The sequence below is a fragment of the Rhipicephalus sanguineus genome, chromosome 1, assembly GCF_013339695.2.
Source record: "Rhipicephalus sanguineus isolate Rsan-2018 chromosome 1, BIME_Rsan_1.4, whole genome shotgun sequence".
NCBI lineage: Eukaryota > Metazoa > Arthropoda > Arachnida > Ixodida > Ixodidae > Rhipicephalus > Rhipicephalus sanguineus.
The window spans coordinates 46,716,988-46,738,585 of NC_051176.1; the positions used below are offsets into that span (position 1 = coordinate 46,716,988).

General features: G+C 48.1%; 1 protein-coding gene across 1 annotated transcript in view; it reads right to left on the reverse strand.

The window, feature by feature from the left end:
- LOC119385548 (uncharacterized) overlaps positions 1-21,598 on the reverse strand; it is a 140,910-nt gene that overhangs the window by 94,193 nt on the left and 25,119 nt on the right. Inside the window, 2 exon segments of the mRNA XM_037652993.1 lie at positions 6,086-6,474; positions 7,618-7,939. Coding sequence (XP_037508921.1) covers positions 6,086-6,474; positions 7,618-7,939 — 711 coding nt within the window.

Genomic DNA, 21,598 nt, shown 5'->3' on the forward strand with positions numbered 1-21,598 from the left:
CGAACACTCGCGAGGTAACGGAACAAAGCATGACACAGATACACAATATCTTTAAAGAAGACACGCCATCAAGTAACTTCAAGTTTCAACTCGACCTCTCATTGCTCTCGTCAACTTGACTAGGGAATTTCTGGGTACACCACGGCGCTAGTTTTGCTCGGCAGCACAAGGTAGCCAACATGAAACATGCTTACACCGCTAACATTGGGCGATGTTTAGGTGGCTTTTTAGTTTCGTGCGTTCGGCTAGGGTGAACTACTGCCGCTGTATATTACGCGGAACATAAACAGAGAGGACGGAAAATATGTTCAAACGGGTGACGAAACTAGTGTTCAGTGTGCAGTTCAGATAAACATTGTTTACCACATTGGCATGACTAACTGCTTAGCGAGTCAGTGCGATCGCCGCAACACATCTGCGGCTACGCTAGTATTTTTGCGGCAAAACGTGCCAGATAGACATTCTCATCCTAGGCAGCACATAACAAACAAATTAGCTATCTTCTCTTAGGTTCTGGCGAGCACGAAGAGACTCAAATCTGTGTTTCTAAATGAGAAAAATGAAAATACTGTCTACCGGAAATAGTTATTACATGAAGAAAAAAAAGAGACCGACTCTCGTCTTTCAAGTGTGGCGTAGCGGTAACGTGATGTATGGTACCTCGAAGTGGTGGGTTCGACTCTCCCTCGCTTGTTTTTTTTTTAGGTTTTTTTTCGCAGCACTCGTCTTTCAGCTCTAATTCCGATCTGGACATGACCACAGTGTTTCAAAACAATTTAAAAGCCCGATTTCGGCCCGTAACGGGTGTCCCAGTGTGCAGCTCGCCAGCGCCCAGCGTGCCTCGTGCAGCATGCCAGCGTCCCAATACCCAGCGTCACACTGGTCCAATAATCATGTATGGCACTGGGCCAGTGCCACTGGGTTTTTTGATAGGGGGAGGCGCACAGCTGGGCGCGCGCCAGCGCCATTGCGTCTGCCACGGATATGACGTCACTCCTCTGGAATGCGCAGACCGGCGAGGCACGCGCGGCGGCGGCGGTGCGCCAGCTGTGTGCCGTGTGACGTCACTGATCCTCGCGCATGTGCAGCACGGCTCTCAAACTGCCACGCGAAACTGCTCCACTTCGGCCAGTGTAGCTAACGCTACAAAATATGTTTTAAAGCAGAAGGAACTATGTTTTGGAGCAGGTTTGGAGCAGACAAAGCCGCGTTTGGGATCACTTGGCACAGTGCAACAATATGTCTGAAAGTTTTAGTGCATATCTTAGTGGTTTACAAACAGGAAATTCTGCTCCAATATGAACAAAGAGACAAGACCAGCAGTCAGAGACTAGCCATTAACGACGCTGTTCCCATAAAATAATGTCGTATGCTGGCTTTACAACAACGTTCATGATGTACAGAAGAGGTGGAAAGAAACGCTAACAGTGCGGCACCCATTCTCTGCTGTCTCGAATTGCTTTTCAAGCTATCCTAGCCTCGATCATAATAGAGAGTTTTTGCAAGTTAGGGAAATACGGTACGCAAATACGGTAAGGACGTACGGTAGCGTTCCTCCTTTCCTGCTGGTTGTGCTTTGGCCGCTCAACGACCGGGAAAGGAGGAGCGGTACCGTACTGCCTTACCGTATTTGCGTACCGTATTTCCGTAACTTGCTAAAAGACTCTAATAAAGAAATTGCAGGCAGTTTGCACTAAGTCGCGCAAAGCTTCGCACAGCGAAGCACGGGTCCGTCGCCGCTTGTACTCCCCGTCGACCAACACGTCTAGCTTCGAGATGCGCGGCGTCCTCCTCGGGAGTACGCAGCCAGGCTACGCACTATATAGCGGACGTTGCGCGCGATGTTGCGCGCGTGGCTTAGCTACTGCGCATGCGTGGCTTGGCCAGATGATCCGATATCTGGTCGCTAGACGACGCGATGCGATGCTTGCTTCCTCTTTCTTTCTACCTTTTTCTTTGTCTCTACTTCTCTCTCGTTCGTTGATGCTATTTCTCTCTTTCTTTTTCTTTCTGCATTTCTTTCTATGTCTCTCTTTCTCATTCTTTCTGTGTTACGCTTTCCTCTCTTCCCTGCTTTCCTTCCTCCTCCCCATCACATCTCTCCTCACACTCACTTCGTATTCCCACCCCCTTTCCACCCTATACTATACAAGGCTATGCTATTTTCTGCTGGCGTGCCTGGATAGCAGAGTGGTTAGGACGCTCGCTTCGGATCGAGGGTACGCGGGTTTAATTTCCAAATTCCGCCTCGTGAATTTTTCTTCGGCAAGAATTTTGCGTCTTCCCTTTCCTAATATCGTTCTTTCCGTATCTCTGTTTCTCGCTTCATTTCGCCATTCATTCTCGCCGTAGCGGTGAGATTAGCGGTGAGAAGTGGGTATTGCTCAAATTCTGCGGCACAGTCCCGTTCATGATAATGACAGTTTTCGGTCAGGGTCACACACTTCGCTGTTAAAACTGATCGCACACTTCTCTGTTTTAACAGCTTCGCTGCTAAAAGCCACTAGAGTCATCCACGATGTCATCAAGAACCATTCTTGCATCTTTTTATGCCACCAAGGTCACAGCGTGATGAAAACAGCGCGCCGCGCTCTTCGCCTTTCTTTCTATCGCCCCCCCCCCCCCCCCTTTATTGCGGTGAAACATTAGTGACAAGTTCAGCGTGGCATATACCGTTTCTGGGAGTGACAGGTGTGAAAACGTCTTTCGCTTCATGTTTTCGAGAAGGGGAAGGGTGACCACCCCTACAGATTCCCTCTCTCCTCCCCCGCCCCCTATGACATCTTGGTTCGTGAAGGAAGTGTTAGTGTTCCGCGAGTGCTGATCACTAAGGACATGCCACTTATTTCCAATAAATTTACACAATTATTTTGAGAGAAATAATTTTGCATTGCACACTGAACTTAACTCGCCACTGCATACCGCATCCGTACTTCCGTAGTCCGTGAGCAGCGAGAAACCCACGCGGCAGAGGCGCTCAAGAGTCGTTGTGTGATTTGCGGACGCATGGTGGTCACGCTGAGCACGCTCGCAAGCCTAGTTCTAACAAGTTGGTGGGAATTAGTTGGGGAGCACTGCAGACTGAGGCGACTTCTGTGCACTCTTATGGCGATTTACGGCGATATTACGCCTGTTGAAATGGCGCTTTTTTACGGACACGCCAGTGCAGTCACGCATTATTTGTGGCTCACGACGCGTCAAGGTCTGCATCGCTCAGTTTCTAAGCGCGCTGGTTCGCCACCGCATTATGTCGGTTTCACAATCCCGACACGCGACGAGTGCTTCGATGCGCACGAGTGGCAGCGACACCACTTCGTGCCGGACACGTGCTTTACGGGCATTTAGGCTTAGCGCTACAATTCGTGTACCGAACAAAGCTACACTGCGCAATTGACAAAGAACATTTTTTACAACTTTTGCACACGCTATTCGTCATTTGCGTGAAATCGCCATTTACAGTGCGCAACCTGTACCAAAAAATCGCACCGGATGGCCGGCATGCGCTAAGTTAGGATAACCACAGTGGCTCAAAAAAAAAAAAGACAGTTACTTGTCAACACATTATCGCCATTTCGTCATCAAGAGCATTAGCTTCCAGACTATAGACAACATGCCGAATCGACCCTAATGGAAATAACGTGCGCACATATTAGTTAGGCCAATTCTATCTCAACCAAAAGCGCATAAGTTAAAACGGGGAGAGGTGGGGGCTTCCACAGCAATCATGAAAATATTGTTGGTGTGTTTGGGCCTGACCAAGAATATTTTAGGCCAAAAACACTCCACTGTCGTGCAAATAGGCAGAATAGTGACCTTTGGCGCACTTAGCGTAAGATGCACTACAATATGCGCAGTAAATTCAATAACCCCAGACAGACAGAAATATAGCAAATTTGAGCTAATGTTGGGCCACCACTGATGTCGAAGAATTGAAAGCTGGGCCAGTTGGTGACAGTTCTTGAACATTATAAAGCACAGCGCAACCACGACGCGGACCACGAGAAAAAAGGGACAAACCACAGCGCTGACTCGCAGCTGAATGTTTATTGAAAGCATATGACAGAAAAGATTACCACTACCCTCAGACCCATGTGACCACATTAAAGCAAAAGACGGCAAATAAAACGCGAGACGACCACTTGTACACTCCAAGAAATGAATATTAAGATACCGTAGTATCTAAAAAAGTGAATTCGCTATCGTGTAGGGCAGTGGAAGGTAGGCTGATACATTGTTAACACCTATTTCTGATTTGCTATGCCTCAATTATTTGTCTCGTTATTTGACCAAGGTGTATCCCATAACCTGAAGAATGATGTCAGCTGGTTTGGAGTGAAGGTGGCCTTTTCAGCACTTAATAGGTTGAGTAGGGTCTGTGCGATCGTAGAGCAAAAACTTAAAACGCGCGTGGACGGAGTCGCCAAAAATGACTGTGGGGTCAGACACGTGACACCTTTTGTGCAGTGCAGAACAGGCGTCGTGTACCTCTTGTCGTTTTCATGTGGTCGACCTTACATAGGCCAAACAAGTAGATGCATCAACATCAGGCTGTTGGAACACAGGCTTCGTTGCAGGGGAATGTGCAGTCGCATATGTCCCAAAACGTTGCGCAGTGCTATTGTTCAGTTTTGTTTCATAAAGCTGAGGTCCTGTCGATACAACCAAGGTCAAATAACGAGAGAAATAATTGACGCCCATCACATCAGAAAAATGGGTGAACAATATCAGCGTACCTTCCATTGCCCTACACGATAACGAATTCGCTTTTTAGATACTACGGTATCTTTTTCTACGGTATCTCATTTGATTAAAGTCAGCGACAGCGTATCATTTCTTGGCGTTCACCTCGATGCTAACCTTACCATCGCTCTCCATATTGCTCACATTAGAAAAACGGCAGCATTCGGCATTCGCGCATTACTCAAAGCTCGCTCATATTTTTCTCATAAAGCACTCCTTTCTCTTCGCATTCATTCATCCTCATATCACTTATGGCATCGCATCATGGGGGAATACTTACCAGTGTCATCTTTCATCCTTACAACATCTACAAAATCGAGCTCTTCGCGTTATTTTTAATTGCTCTCGCGACAGTAGCGCCATTCCCCTTCTTCAGTGCAATAACATCTTAACGGTTAGCAACCTATTTCGGTTTAATCTAATTATGTTTCTGCATAAACAAATAAAAAATCAACTTTCTGCTAATTTCATTGATCCCAAGATGTTAGTTAATACTAACACAACCAGGTTTGCGGCTAATAATAACTTTTTACTTCCTAAGGTTCATACTAACTATGGTAAACCATCTTCTCTCTTCTGTACCATCTCCATATGGAATAACTTGCTTCATACTAACTATGGTAAACCATCTTCTCTCTTCTGTACCATCTCCATATGGAATAACTTGCCGACTTCACTAAAATGTAAAGTTTCTTTCATTTCATTTAAAAACTCATTAAAAGAGCATCTGTTAAATAGTTGATCGGTCTTTTGTTTGTTACTTCACAATGTATTTATTATTTGTTTTTTTGATGCCATGCCCTTTTGTTTTTCAATCTGCTTTGTGTATTCTTTGTTTCTGCGATTCTAACAGCTGATTATTGTTTTATTTATTTGTAATCATCACCGAGGGTCCCGTTGCAGTCGTGTACTTTGGGACCCTCGTCTGTATATTTTACTCCATGTATTATTTTTTATATCATGATAATAAACTTATTGATTGATTGATTGATTGATTGATTGATTGATTGATATTTCTTTTCTTCGAGTGTACACGTGGTCGTCTTTCGTATTATTTTTGGATTTATCATAGAAGCTGGATTGCCGTCTATCCTCTTAATGTGGTCACATGGGTGTGAGGGTTGTAGTAATATTTTCTGTTATGTGCTTTCATATACATTCAGTTGCGAGTCAGCGCTATGGTTTGTCCCTCTTATATCGTGGCCCGCGCCGTGGTTGCGTTGTGCTTCTTAATGTTCAACACCACTGATGTGTTGTACTTCCCCCATGCTGTTGTGTGAATGCAAGGTCACAACGCCACTGCAGTGCCTGCTGCTGCTGAAAAAAACGGAAAAAATCCGCTAACCTGTGCAGGACGCAAGATGAGTCGGCCCGGTGTGACAAACACACTCCGCACAAGGCAGGTGCCACGGGCCAGCTGTGGTGGCTTCGCATCCCGGAACCGGCTGCAGCCAGCGTCAAAGGCATGTGAAAACACCACGATGTGGCCTGCATCAATGCTGGACACAACATGGTTCAGGGCTCCCTCCACCACCAATGGCTCCTTCACCGATCGCTCTTCAATCTCTCCCATGAGTTTTTCGAATGCAGACTCTGGCATCAGGACCATCTGGTCAAGAACGTCAAAGGTGATGTGCAATACCGCCTTGAACGCATATGCACAGGGAAACGGCAGAGTCCTCTGCATCTTCTCGCACCGCTCCTGAAAAATCAATGTATTGTCAATACCTTGATGTCAAGAAACTGGTCAAATTGTCAATTTACTTCGTCTGAGTGAAACTTCCTTACACCGAAATTTGACCTTTATGCAAAGCGCAGCGCAATAATTACCACTTCATTTTCACACACAAGCCGCAAGAAATGTCCACTAAGAGGGCAGTATAAAAAACGTTCATTTCAATGGGGAAAAAGCGAATTTTGTTCAGCTTGAGAGTACACGACCATACTTACAATCTGCTGCCGCACCGATTCAGTCCTCTTTACATTGGCTCTATGGCATATAGAATACCAAAAGTACAGGTCTAATGAAGTGCAGTGATTGGTGTTAGCAAAGCTTTCACACCCATTCCACAGCCATGGCTTGTCACCATAACCTTAGCTGTTGCCGAGAGTGGTATGACACCGACTGCAATATTCACCGGGGTGCTGCTCTCCACTCACTTCGATGAACAGAGCATCAAAAACTGTCACACATTGCGAATTCAAAAAGCTTCTCAATAAAATCATGTTGAAGCAAGGCGACCAACACAATTAGGGCAACTTCGCTCAAGGCCACCACATTTTTTGTTGCTTGACTAATCGCGCATGCGTAGAGAGTCTAGTATAATGTCGACGTTTCAGTGGCCATTATGCACTGGTTCAAGAGAAGTATTTCGGGTTTACCACTCAACGCTTAAATAGTGCAAACAACTCTGAAAATTCACTTGGTTACTACATGTTGCTAGAGAAGTGCACTAACCGAAAACACCTTTCTTTATGCTGTAGGTGTCTATTCCAAATGATTTCACTGAGACATTATTTGATCAGAGACTTGAGGGTAGCTTCTCTAAAACCGAACATGGCGGAGAGACAACTCTCTGGTAATCCAGAACAAGTGCCTTTATTCTGTCCCTCACAGATGGAGATCATGTGAAGTACACTACACCTGTCAGCAACACGAATTTTTTGCAGATTAAGATCGCTTGCAAGGTAGTTGAGAGGGCATTACATTTAATGGTAGCAACATTGTGGCTATTCAATGCCTGTCGTTTGTCGCACGGTGTCCCTGGGCTACATTTTAGGTAGAAGAGGCTACGGCTAACAATTACTGTTCTTTCGCCTAGAAGTAATCATGTGGCTGTACCAATACCTTAACTTTCATGGTCCAAAGTGCTGCATGGTCGGGGCAGTGAGTTCTGATGGGTGCGTAGCAGAAGTGTGTCCCATGAGCACAACGCTGCGAAAGCCTCCCGACCACACGCCTGGCAAGGGAGTGGTCCCGCACGACCAGCTTGAGGAAGAGGCCTCCGCAAAGGGAGGCTGTGCGGACGGCACCACCAATGCACTCGCACCCTATGGCAAGGTAACGCTCCCAGCGACGTGGAGCAGGCATGCCTCTGCTTCTTGAAGGATCGTCATTCATCACTTCACCCATGAGCATGGCCGGGATCTTAAGCTGAAGGTACAGCTCCACGAAGTGGTTCTTCTCATTTATCAACACCTGAGGTACCAAGCATAGGCGAACACCCTTAACATCCCCGAGACACTTGAGGAAGCTACTTCATAGCTTTCTCTGGGACAATGATTTTCGCAAGAATTCATGCACTGTAGCAAATGTGAGACATCAAGGAAAGCAAACAACAATACTGTGCTCAGACACATAAATGTCAGCAATCGCATTTTCGTTAGCTTGTCTATTTTGTAGGACACATAACATAGCACTCTCTCCGATTTTTCACGTATGTTTGTGTACCACACGCTGCTGGGGTCAGGTCTGTGCTCTATTTTTGGGGGCTCCAGCTGGAAGGCTACAATCTCCCTTCATTGATACAATAGTGGACCTGAAAAAATGCATTTTTTTATTAATATACAGTACATCCTTGCCATTTTATTCGAGGGTGCTGTGTTTGTCATGTTATTTTCATATTTACCCTATACTCACGGATACCTTTTTTTCCATAAGAATAGCTTCGAAAACCACATGCACATTACGATCGAGTACAAACCCTAACCAAAACACGCATCAAAACTTCCTTTTGCCATTACAAGGTGGTGGCAGTTTACTCATGGCTGGGAAACATCGTGAAATGTTTTCACCTCATTTTCCGCAGATGCAGCAGCGATATTCAATCACTTGGAGCGGTGCCTTTGTTACTTTGCCATCTACTCGTCGATTCGCTCGACAGACAACAGTGTCCGATAATTTCTGGGCAAATGGATGCTGTGACCACAGAGATGCATTGTTTCTGCGAACAGCTTTAACTGGAAAGAGATACTAAGTGCAGAAGGGAGCAGTAACAGAGCAGCATCGTACAATTTCAGCGTACAGGTCCTTGGGATTGGGACTGGCAAAAACTGAGGAAGCCTATTTCTTACAGTCATACGATCAAGCAAATGCCACCACAATGTGCAAACAGAGGTGTTCCCAGACCATAATGACTAGCTGGGCGACTTCGTCAGGAAGCTACGAGTGGGTCACATTTTTGTAACCACGGATGCACTCGAGGCAAATACCCCTAAACATGGCAGGAGTCCAGGCCTTCCAAGAAGCCTGTTAAAGACAGCCACAACTAGAGCAACAGCTTCATAAAGCGAAAAGGATTTTTTTTTTTCGTGAGGGTAGACTGGCTTGTGCCATAAGTTGCCGTGGCAATTCGAAGAGAAGCTGTTCTCTATTCAGTGGCATATTTCAACATTGTAACACAGCAACGCTTATCAACGCTAACCAGACCCCGGTGTACTTTGATGTGCCTGCAAACTCAAAAGTGGAGTCGACGGGGTTTAACCAAGCCCACTTGCTTTTGTCCGGCCACAAAAAGACACGCATAGCGGCAATGCTCGCCTGTACAGCACATGGCTACAAGCCGGGAGCTATTCCTTGTTCTTAAGCGTAAGACGCGCGCATAGGCTGCCGGCTTTCGTTGACGTGTTGTAATGTACGCCAACAAGGAATGTTGAATGGACACTGATCTCGTAATTCATTGGATTTACTGTGTGGTGCAAGAGGCCCAACACTAGCTTAGGGCTCTGCTTGATTCTTTTAAGTGCCTCTCGGACCGGCATATCAAGGATAGGCTTACAGCTTGCCCCACAGACCGCACGGTCCACAGCAAAAACTCCTTAAAAGGCAAAACAGCGCCTACTCGAGCATCCCATTAAAGTCACGGAATCGGGCACAGCAGTGACGCGGCCTCTGTTGGGAGAGTACGCTAGCGGAGAAAGAAAAATGCGCGCGTGGCGCTCTCCGATGGAGCTCGTCCGTTCAATCCCATTCGGTACCGATTCGCCGCCTGCGCTTTACGCGCGTATGGGTGTGTATCTTGGGCCTCCTCGCCGGCCCAAACATCAACGATAATAAAGGCGTCACATACAGGGAAATCACCAGCGTGAATATTTTGAAGAAAGATTTGGTAAATATTTTATTTATAACACGAACTCGATAGCCTAGGTATCATTCCTTCCGACAAATTATGGGACGTACTTCTTTACATTTTTTTTAATATTTACATATACTGCCATCTTGCACAGCAAGATATTGCACATTTTTTTTAATATTTACATATACTGCCATCTTGCACAGCAAGATATTGCAGGAGTGAGTACATACGTACACTAAAAATACAATAGAAAAAGAGTTTACACATTGACGAAGAGAGAACTATATCAGGAAAGTATACACAGCTCATCATAATAATATAATAATAATATCTGGGGTTTAACGTCCGAAAACCACGATATGATTATGATAGATGCCATAGTAGAGGGCTCCCAAAATTTCGACCGCCTGGGGATCTTTAACGTGACCTAAATCTAAGTACGCGGGCCTCAGACATTTTCGCCTCCATCGAAAATGCAGCCACCGCGGCCAGGATTCGATCCCGCGACCTTCGGGTCAGCAGTCGAGCGCCATAACCACTAGACCACCGTGGAGGGGCCACAGCTCATCAGTGAGTGAAGTTTGGCAATTGCTCTACAAATTTATCACTGAACAACTCACGCAGGGAGCCCTCAAGACCGTTCCAAAGGTCAGTAATGAGGAAAATAGGAAAATTCATAGCATTCAATGGATGATTTCAAAGCAACTAAAGGGTGGTGACTACATCTGCTGAGACGAGAAGTGGGGTTAGTAAAAGCAATAGGTACAGTCGAGTGCATAATTTTAGAGACCACGGGAGCGCGTGCCGAGGCGTGTCGCTGCGCCTTCTGGCGGCTGCACGGCTCTGTCCGGGAGCGCGTACTGCGCACGCTCGTCCCATATCACCCGGCAGCCTGTCCTTTCGCTCGTTTCAACGGCGCGCATCTCGAAACGTGGCGGACGGTGCAAGGTGTCACTTCTGTAGTCGCTGTGAAGACAATGAAAAAAGCTGAGCGCTAATGTGACGGAAACCTATTGCGACAAACATCAACACCCGCGTGACGATTAAAGCGCTACTAGGTGAGGGGGGACAAATAATGAAAACAAAAAACTAATTAAGCGTTTATTTTCATTAGTTTTAATTTTATTTGTCATGAATTAAATTAGTAGATTATTTAATCAAACTTTAGTCTTGGATATGTGGTTGAGTGGCCAATTTTTTTTCGTTTATTTTCAGAAACAGCGGGCACATGCAGGCAGTCTGGTAACATCGGCCAACGGTTTTGCGCATTTTGAGATGCAAATGGCGTCGCTCGTTTTTGCGCAGTAGATTTGTGCCTGTCGTCCGTAGGTGATTTCCTCGCATAAGCGTTGTTTTCTAGTCGCGGTACTTGGCAGAAGGTAATATAGCCCATCGCAGCTATCGGGAACCGTTTCAGTGACTGTGTTTTGCCAGCGGACGATGAGTGGACGATGAGAGGACGATGAGTCCGCCACGCCACGCGAAGAAACGCTGCGCTGTCTACGGATGCAAGAGCAACACGTGTGAAAGGTTTGTGTGTGTGGTGATGTGGATTGTGTGGCCCGTGACGGGGCGAAGAGGGAACGACAGTTCTGCTCTGCGGTACGCCTTGGAGGGGAAGACGACGAAAGGAAGCGCGAGCGGGGCGTGCGGCTCGAGGAGTTGGAGCGCGACACGGTTGGAACGGCAGCCGCTGGTCGGCGGCTCGGGTCGCGACATCGCTTAACCAGGCGTCCGGCAGCCATGTGGACCTGGTGAGCCTGATTGCCGCTCTGTGCCCGGTGCTGACACAGAGACCGGCAGCCTAGTCTGTCCCTGGCCTGAGGTCCTGGGGCCCGAGTGGTGTCACGAGGTGGCCACAGCTCATGTTGGCGACGGGCAGCTAACCTGCGCTGCAGTGGCCTGGTGATCTACCGGCCTGCAGTGCCATCATCACCACCACTACCACCTCGCCACGGTCAAGGCAGCGTTACTGTTGACTGCCCAAGGAGTACCGGTGACGACCGACCTCGCCGCAGCGGCAACAGTTCATAACGGCGAGCAGGACAGTTGTGCGCGAGGCGCGTAGGACGTTTAGGATTTAAATAAGGAATGCTCTAGTGTGTTGTGCGTGAATCGTCAGTTATCGGTTGTGTTAGTCTGTGTTGTGTGTACAGAATCACCTGACTGCCGGTTGAATTATTTCGGATCCTGGGCCCACATTACACCATCACAGTGTGCACGTTGAATTGTTATCCTACTTCTGATTTCTTTGTTATATATTTCGGGGTAATATCCTGTTCAACTGCAATATTTCGCCAATAAAACACACGTTATTTATCAAATCTGTCTTTTTCGTCTTCCCGTTATCTTGCAGGCTTCCATTATAGAGCCGTCATAGTGATAAGAAAAAGAACGTGCAGCTATAAAAATAAAGTAAGAAGCGGCGCCCTGTCAAAAAATTTCATAATTTCGCGCCCATCGCGTTAAAACGTGACGTCATTTCCGCTTCCGGTTGTGACGATATCTTTTTCTTTTTTTTAATTCTGTTTGTCCCCTCCTCACATAGATGGCGACTGTTGCAACAACTAGCCACCGGCTTGACACGTGGGCTTCTACGGAAGTTACGCTACCAGTTTACATATACCTTGACAGCACATCATTTGCGGGTTTCGGCGTGCTGCACATAGTGCACGTTACTCCTAGGCGATCCGCGGCGTGATCACATTTTGAATGTCGAGTTAGGCAATCAATAAACTCAGCCAGCACTGTTGCCTTTTGCGCTCTCATTCGCCGAACTAACGCACGTAGTAATACTCGGTCCAAATATCATGTGTCTATGAACATGCATGAAACCACCAAACGTCCAACAGCTGCAGAAAAGAGCCGAGGAAGAAAGGTGAAAACAAACTCGGTTTATTAAGGATAAATCTTTTATTAAGGCCGCTGCGGTGGTGCAGTGGTTTCGATGCTCGGCTGCTGACCCGAAAGACGCATCTTCAAGTCTAGTCGCGCATGCCGTATTTCGATAGAGGAGAGATACTTGAAACTAGTATACTGAGTGGACGTTAAAGAACCCCGAATGAGCAAACATTCCCAAGACGTTACTTTGGTGGAGCTCTATGTCATATCTATATAATAAAATTTATTTCTCTCTCTATATCGTGGTTCTGTCACGTCGAGAGCCCGCACTTATTATTGGTAGGAGTCGAGCCTCGACCCAAGAGTTTCTAGGATTCGAATTTCAGATATTCATATGTCGTCTTCTACTACTCGAACCATAAACCCCGATTGAAGTCAACCCATTAATTGGATGCATTATAGTAGATTAAGACAAGTAAGCGTGAATTAATGCGGATTGAGACGTGCAAGAGATATCATAGGCTTTCACTTTCGAGTCTTTTCATATTTGGGGGTATCTGGGAATGTTTTTTCCGGAAACCAGAGAAAATCACGAAGGTTGAAAGGGGCGCCACCGCTTTCAGTATTTCAATAGAACTCTACCCATGACATATGCACGGAACATTCTCGAACGCGAAGTAGTCGGGAATTGAGACTGCCTCCATTAACATCCGTCGCTCGAGCATCAGCGTGTATTCTGGTATTCTGGTCACGTTGTTTTGTAAAATACTGCAGTGAATTACAGGCGAACACAATTCAGTTCGAAGTGCTCAAATGTTGGAGGCCCCACAAGGAAACAAAAGTTAATTCCTTAAGCTGTTCGACCAAATACCTCGCACGGCGGCACACCGCTCCTTTTGTACACATTACTCACTGCGTGGAAATGCTATTCTTTATTATAGCTCTGTCAGAAAAATTGGGCACTCAGAAGATTCACGCGTGCTTGCGACGCAGGCGCAGTACCATTTTGTCATTTTTGTCAGTTCTTTGCCTTGTTTCGTGGTCTTTCGGGCTTGGTGACGATAATAAATTATGTCGTACAGCAAATGTTGAATGGCAGCATATCGCGGCACAGCCCAGCTATTGGACAGCTATTGGACAGTGCCATTCTCGAAAGAGTATACGATCGGGGGTTTCAAGGCCCCCACATTCGTCTTCAAAAATGTCGCCACGAGTACCAGCTGATGAAAGGAGACGCATCGTAGAGTTGAGCATCCAAGGCTTTTCTCAGCGGGTCATCTGCCGGCTCCTTCAAAGGTCAAGAAATGCGGTGAGTCGTGCCATCCAAGCGTACCGACAAATATGGGGGATCAGTGATAGAGACCGTGCTGGAAGGTCAAGATGCACAGATGACGAAGTGGACAGGCTAATTATCGCCGCCGTAGTAGCTGATCCCCATATATCAGCGAAAGGCATAAAAGATGCATTGCATCTCAACGCGTCCGTCTGGACTATCCGTAGGAGGTTGGCGGAAGCAGGGCTTGCCAACTGCGTCGCGGCCCAGAAGCCCCACATCACGGACAGGCAAAGATCCATGCGACTGCAGTTTGCGCGTTCTGTGCAGACATGGGGATCAGAAGAGTGGGGAGAAGTCGTGTTCAGCGATGAATCAACGTTTTCAAGTCGCTGGGATCAGGAACGGCGAGTATGGCGTCCAATGAACTCGAGGTGACATTTGCGATTTGTCTTCTACATTAATGTCATCCTTGTACTATTTACCATTGAATGTGTAGAAAGAGTAGTGCACAGGGTAAGTAACCGCAGCTGGTAAAAATTAATGGCAGGTCACCCACTACAGTGCGCCTTAATTACGTTGTGGTTAAGGCAAGTAAAGCCCAGCACTTTATTGTCTTCGAACTTGCTGTAGAACGTTGCTTAGCTTTGATTCTCTTTAAGCTGTGTTACTTCTTATCGTGAGCAGCTCGCCAAACTTAAGCACCTTAGCCAATGTGTGATGTTTTTTTTTTTTGTATATTGTACCTCATTACCTTAGAAAAATACAGTTGAGTTTGCGAGGCCTGGAACGCACTGAGGGTGCCTTACCAACATGTCGAATATTTCGCACCATCTTGGCGATCTCGCATAATTAAAATTCCATTATATGGATCTTCAAGTAAGACGAAATTGTTCGGGGATAAAGTGACTATGTGCCATTGTCGTTCTTATAAATCCGTGTAACCAATCCAGCATTTCCTTCCTCGCCAGGTATTCACCACAGTACACGCAGTCGGTCTTTGCCAGTGGCCGATGCTCTGTGAGTGTCTGGACCGCCATGACCAGGGAAGGACTTGGACCACTGGTTCTTATCGATGGGAACCTTTCAGCCTCCACGTACTCCCTTATAATAGAGAGAGAATTGCTTCCTTATGTCTTGAATGGGCCGTTCAAGGATGGTTGTTTCGTGTACCAGCATGACAGGAGCCCGATTCACACTGCTCGCAGTGTGAAATCTTTGCTTGAGGGCCTTGCTGTTCGCACATTGGAAGGGCCACCTGTAGGAGCGGACCTGAACCCCATTGAAAACGTCTGGGGTCTCGTGAAACGCCGACTTGCGGCGCAGGAATCTTGGAAGTTCAACGAAGGAGACCCTATTCGCGGCCATACAGGAGGAGTGGGAAGCACTTCGTGCACGCCTCGAGATCGTGGCCGCGCTTTACAATTCGATGCCATCTCGTGTGGCGCAAGTGATTGCCGCCGATGGGCGCTTGATTAAATACTGAAAGTAGTGATCCTTCCTGGATAGCAGTTATAGCTATCGTTTTCTTTTTTTTTCTGGCTTATAAGAATAAACTGTTTATTTATCGCGTTTCCTGGCTATTCATTCTGGACGCGCGATATTCAGTGGTTTACTGCATACCACTGCACGCGCCATATTCGCACCAAGAAATGGAGCTGGCATAACGTCTCCGAGACAGAGCACAAAATTCATCACTGCAAGATGAGCATATCACGCAACTCCGTTTGAGAAAAGCTGAGAAACTGCATGTTTTCCGCGCTGCATCAAGGAAGAAAGCGTATTGCATGGCGCGCTCTAGCCATGCTATTACATTAGAGGCATTTTCGCCGCTATATTATCGCTCGGGAGTACCGGTGCTTGCACAGCGACTGCAGAAGTGGCACCTTGCGCCGTCCGCATCGTTTCGAGATGCGCGCCGTTGAAACGAGCGAAAGGACAGGCTGCCGGGTGATATGGGACGAGCGTGCGCAGTACGCGCTCCCGGACAGAGCCGTGCAGCCACCAGAAGGCGCAGCGACGCATCCTCGGCACGCGCTCCCGTGGCCTCTAAAATTATGCACTCGACTGTACATCAATAAATGTTTCCTCATGAGTAATTTTATGCCGCAGGACAAGACGCTCACAAGTACGTTTGTGAGCCATATCTTTTACCTGCAGCTTGTTATCATGCAATGCTGGAGAAAAATGGCGGTCATAACGATTAGATATTAATGCAATGCCTTTTTTTCTGAATAGACTCGAGGAAATTTTCACGGGATCGTGACGTACACAAAGGCAGCAGTCGGCCTGTCCAAGATGAAACTCTTGATTTGACCAAACTTGTGGCCGGGAAACAGAAAGTCAAACTACAGCATACACACTGTACACTGATATCGGCGAACAGATCGTCGGCCGTCGATAAACTGATCTGCAGCAAGGCGCGTCGGCTTTCAGACAGCGCCATCGAACATTCGTTAGACCCATAATACTCTCAGCAGTTCGCGTTTTCGCGCTCAAGCCTATAACAAGATTCTAACATAATCTGGAAGGTTCTCAGACATTAGGGCGCGGCTTGCGGAAGGCCCCGGTTACGCGTGTAACTGACTAGTTACATAAAAATAACAAAAGAAATGCGCGTGGCCATGCCGTCCTCTGAAAAAGCATCCTCCCGATGCTTGCATCAGAACACAGAAAGGGGAAAAAAAGTGTAGTAGGATTGTTAGGCGGGCGAGTTGGAACTTATCCATCTTTGCGCAGCGCACGAAATTGACAAGGACACAAGAGAAGAGGACGGGACAAGCGCTGATCTTCAACTGAAAGTTGAAGATCAGCGCTTGTCCCGTCCTGAAGATCAGCGATCAGCTTTCAGTTGAAGATCAGCGCTTGTCCCGTCCTCTTCTCTTCTGTCCTTGTCAATTTCGTGCGATGCGCAAAGATGGGGAAAAAGTGCCGACAGAAATGAAGCACAATGATAAAGGAAGCCCTAAGGTTCGCTAACGCGTACAAAACGGCTTACAGCGCACGACATGGACGACTTGAGGTCGTGCGAGGTGCCGCTGAGTGTTCCTGATGACGTCCGGGGTGACCTCGTAGTCTAGAGCACCGAGACGTCGAAGCACCTTGTATATCCCGAAGTATCCCCGAAACAAGTTTTTCAATAATTCCACGTCGGTGTATCGGCGTCCAGACTCAAACACTGTCACCGGGCTGGTATTCCACGAAGCGTCGTCGAGGATTGTAATGGCGACTGTCGGTTGTCTGCTGATTCTTGATGCGTAAGCGGCCGAGTTGTTCGGCTTCTTCGGGGCACTGAAGGTAGACAGTCGCGTCGAGGTTTTCTTCGTCGGTGACGTTGAGTAGCATGGGGTTGGGCTTCGTTGCCGGGTTCCTTCTATACAGCAAATTGTATGGCGTTTTCTGCGTCGTTTCTTGCACGGCCATGCTGTATGCGAAGGTCATGTACGGAAGCATAGAATCCCATGTCTTGTGTTCGTCATCGACGTGCATGGCCAGCATGTCGGCGATGGTCTTGTTTAGACGCTCAGTGAGGCCATTGGTCTTTGGGTGGTAATCGGTGGTCCGGCTGTGGCTTGTCTGGCTGTATCTCAAATTCAATAATACGCCATTTGGGCCTAGTTGGTACACATCCCTGAGGTAAAAGAAACAGCGCAAACATACAAGACGCCGCACGTAGGCAAGACACTGGCACACAAGCGCTGACTATCAACTGCTTTGGAAGTCAAATAAATATATACGCCCAAGGCAGCCTTACAGCACATGCGCACAACCGCAGTTGTAAACAGACGTGTAACGAAGATGAAGTCGGTGTATTAGATACGCGCAGACAAGAATTCATACTCAGATGAATGGAGGGACAAGAATGTATTGCTGATACAAAGTTGAGCTCTTTTCCTTATGTGGTAAGCTTCTAAAGCTAGCCGCGCATGCTAATTCTCGCTTCTGCCTAGGATCGACGTCCCTTCAAATCGCGCTTCACAATTGTTGCAAGAATTAATATGAGCCACAAGACGGGCTCCTTTATCAGTGTTCTTGTTAAACTTATGTGCATGTTTCCTGAGCCGCTAGTTGACGAATCTCCTCATTCGACCGACGTAGGCCTTACCACATGAGAGCGGGATGGTATAAACAGCGCCTACGCCACACGCTACGTAAGGAACACCGTGTCGGATTTGGCATCCACCTCTGCTCACACCGCAGGTGCGGGAGCGTAGCATCGGCCTCTTGTTCGACGCAGACAACGCCACAGGGACACTATGTCTGCCAGCCACCTTCTTGAGCTGATGGGTGACCCCATGAAGATAAGAGACCACCTCTGGCCTCAACTTTTCACGTACGGCAGCCCTCTGAGTGGTTTTCCTTTTCTGAATCAGAGACTCGGCGAGTGCAGTCAGAAGCGACCTAGGGAAACCTGCTGCCAAAAGTCGGCTTATCTCATTAGTGAAGTTTTCGTGTATCTTGTGTGAGCACGATTTTTTAAGAAGCCCGCGATCAATGCCTTCTTAAAGGTGTGGTGTGTTTGGACAAATCGGTGCCAAAAGGCGCGGCGCGGCGTTCAGATGTTAGTGTCCGACGTACTTTGTCTTTTTTTAAAGCAAATGACCTGTGCCTTATGCAGGATGATAAGGAGGGGGTTTTGTTGTGGTGAAAAGAGGCATTTTCATGAGAAAGCGCTGCAGTCAGTGTCGAAAAATTTTGTTCCTCTTGGGCAACGGGAGGTCAGGGTGAAAACAATGTTTATAGAACACTATAAGAAATGGAATTGACGTCGCTCGCAAAATGCATAAAATTGACGCCAGTCCTCGCTTGAATACCTTTGGAACAACGGCGGTCCTGGCCTCGAGGCATTCCACAGGGCCCCTGGGTTCCGGGTCGTCTTGCTGTCGTTTGGCGAAGTCATCGCCACTTGTGGTTCACAGGAAGTAGTCAGCGTCGGAATGTGTACTTCCGGACTTGTAAACGACGGTAATCCCGAATTCTTGAAGTCTTAGGCTCCACCGTGCGAGGCAATCTGAAGGGTCCTTCAAGTTAGCTAGGCAACACAAGGTGTGGTGGTCGCTCACAACTTTGAAGGGCCTGCCGTAGAGGTAGGGGCAAACATGAATGTAGCCCAGATGATGGCCAGGCACTCCTTTTCTGTTGTGGAATAGTTGGTTTCTGCCTGTGATACCGACCGGCTAGCATAACTGATGACCCTTTCCAGCCCGTCAGCCTTCTGCACAACGACGGCGCCGAGTCGTAGGCTGCTGGCGCCGGTGTGCATTTCCGTGTCGGCCTATTCGTCGAAATGCGCTAGTATCGGAGGCAACTGAACGCGTCGTTTCAGTTTTTGAAATGCTTCAAGTTGCGCCGTTTCCCACTTGAGTGGCAGGTCGGCCTTCGTGAGGCTGAGTTAGCAGCTCGGCGATTCGTGAAAACACCTTGACAAAGCGTCCTGTAGCAGGCGCACAAGCCGAGAAATCGGCGTACGGCCTTCTTGTCGGTGGGAGGAGGGAAGGCAGCGATGGCAGCTGTTTTCTGCGGGTCTGGGCGAACGCCCTCCTTACTGACCACGTGACCCAAAAACAAGAGCTCCTCGTAGGTGAAGCGGCAATCTTCAGGCTTCAAGGTTGAGCTCCGCAGCCTTGAAGTACAGCTTCAAGGTGCGGGAGATGTTCGTCGAAGTTTGAGGAAAACATAACGACGTCGTCCAAATACACGTGGCACGTCTATTAATGAGAACTAACAGACAATAATGCCAAGGAAAGTATAGGGGGTGTTTTTTAGTAGTAAATGTAAGGTAAATGTGAAGAAAGAAAAGTGGACGAAAAGATAGCTTGCCGCGGGCACGGACCGAACCTGCGACCTTCGAATAACGCGTCCGATGCTCTACTCCAAGCCGGGCAGTACTGTATTCATAACGCGTTGAAAAGTCGCAGGTGCCGAGCAAAGATCAGGGGGCATGACCTTGAACTCGAACAGGCCGTCTGGTTTTATAAAGGCAGTCTTTTCTCGGTCTCTCTCGTCGACTTCGATTTGCCAATAACCGGTCTTGAGGTCCATCGAAGAAAAGTACTTCGCGTTCTGGAGTCGATCTAGGGCGTCGTCTATTCCTGGGAGAGGGTACACTCCTTCTTTGTGACTTCATTCAGGCGACGATAGTCGACGCAGAAACGTAGGGTTCCATCGTCTTTGCTCACTAAGAACGCAGGTGACGCCCTCGGACTCTTCGTAGGATGAATGATGTCGCTGCGTAGCGTTTCGTCGACCTGTTTCTTAACGGCCTAGCGTTCTCGCATCTGAATTCGGTACGGGCTCTGAGGGATTGGTGGTGCATTTCTTTTGTCATGATGCGATGCTTTGCGACTGGGGTCTGTCGAATTCATGACGACGACAAGAAGCAGCCTTTAAATTGCATGAGCAGGTCCTTGAGCTGGTCTTGCTTGCACTTAGGGAGGCTCTGGTTGACGTCGAAATCTGGTTGGGGATCTCGATCCGTCTAACCAGCTTTGGCAGCATTGAAGACGGCGAAAGCATTGCTGGCTTCATGAATTCGTCGATGGAGACGGCCGTCGTACCAATGTTGAGGTGCCTATATTGGTGGCTGAAGTTTGTCAGCGCTAACTTTGCTTTGCCATCACGCAGCTCGGCCATGCCTCTTGCGACGCAAATCTGAGGGTTCAGAAGCAGGTGCTCATCGCCCTCGATGACGCCTTGAAGGTCTGCGGTCTGTTTGGTGCCGACAGAAATGATTACGCTGGATAGAGGCGGAACGGTGACGTGCTCTTCTATCACATTCAATGCGTGGTTCCCTGACGTCGTGTTGGGCGGCAACGCTTTTTCTGGGGTTAGTATTATTGACTTAGACCTCGGATCGATGACGGCGCCATGCTGACTTAGAAAGTTCATCCCGAGTATCTCATGCCTGGAGTAATGTAATATTACAAACCTCGCAGTATAAGTCCGGTTATTGATGGTGACTCTTGCGGTGCAGACTCCAGCCGGCGTTATTAGATGGCCTCCAGTGGTCCGGGTTTTGAGGCCTTATCAAGCAGTCTTTACTTTCGTCAACTTCGTGGCAAATGGCCCACTGATGACAGAATATTCGGCTCCAGTGTCGACGAGAGCGGTCACGCTGTGGCCGTCGATCAGAACGTCGCGGTCGCTAGTTCATCGCCTAGCGTTGCAGTTAGGTCGCGGTGTCGGACCACGGCTACGTCGGTTCGTCCCCCTGCTTCAAAGTTGCGTCATCAGGTCTTCTTCGGGCCGCAAAGTTTCGACGTCAAGGCTCCGTTCGTCTTGCGGCGTCTTCTTTAGTTTTCGTCGCGGTGTCGTCGTCGGCGGCGAATGACCCTCGGTATTTCGTCGTACAGCAACCGCACCCCATCGTTGCTGCCCTTAGTGTTCCGGATACGAGTTAGGTGACTGGCCCCGCGTTGGGCCAGTATAAACTGGTTGGCGTTGGGGAGAGACGTAGCGGCCTAGCCACGGCGATCGGGAAGGTCCTCGGGGTACCATTGCGCTCCTGCGATATAGTCGGTAATGTCACATGGTCTTCACCCTGCTGTGGGCGCGGTGGGCGATGGCGAACCCACACAGTCCCATCTGTTGGTATTGGCAGCGGTGGTAGGTGTGGCCAGCTTCTCCGCAATTGTAGCAGAGTGGGCGGTGGTCGGGGGCACGCCAAACG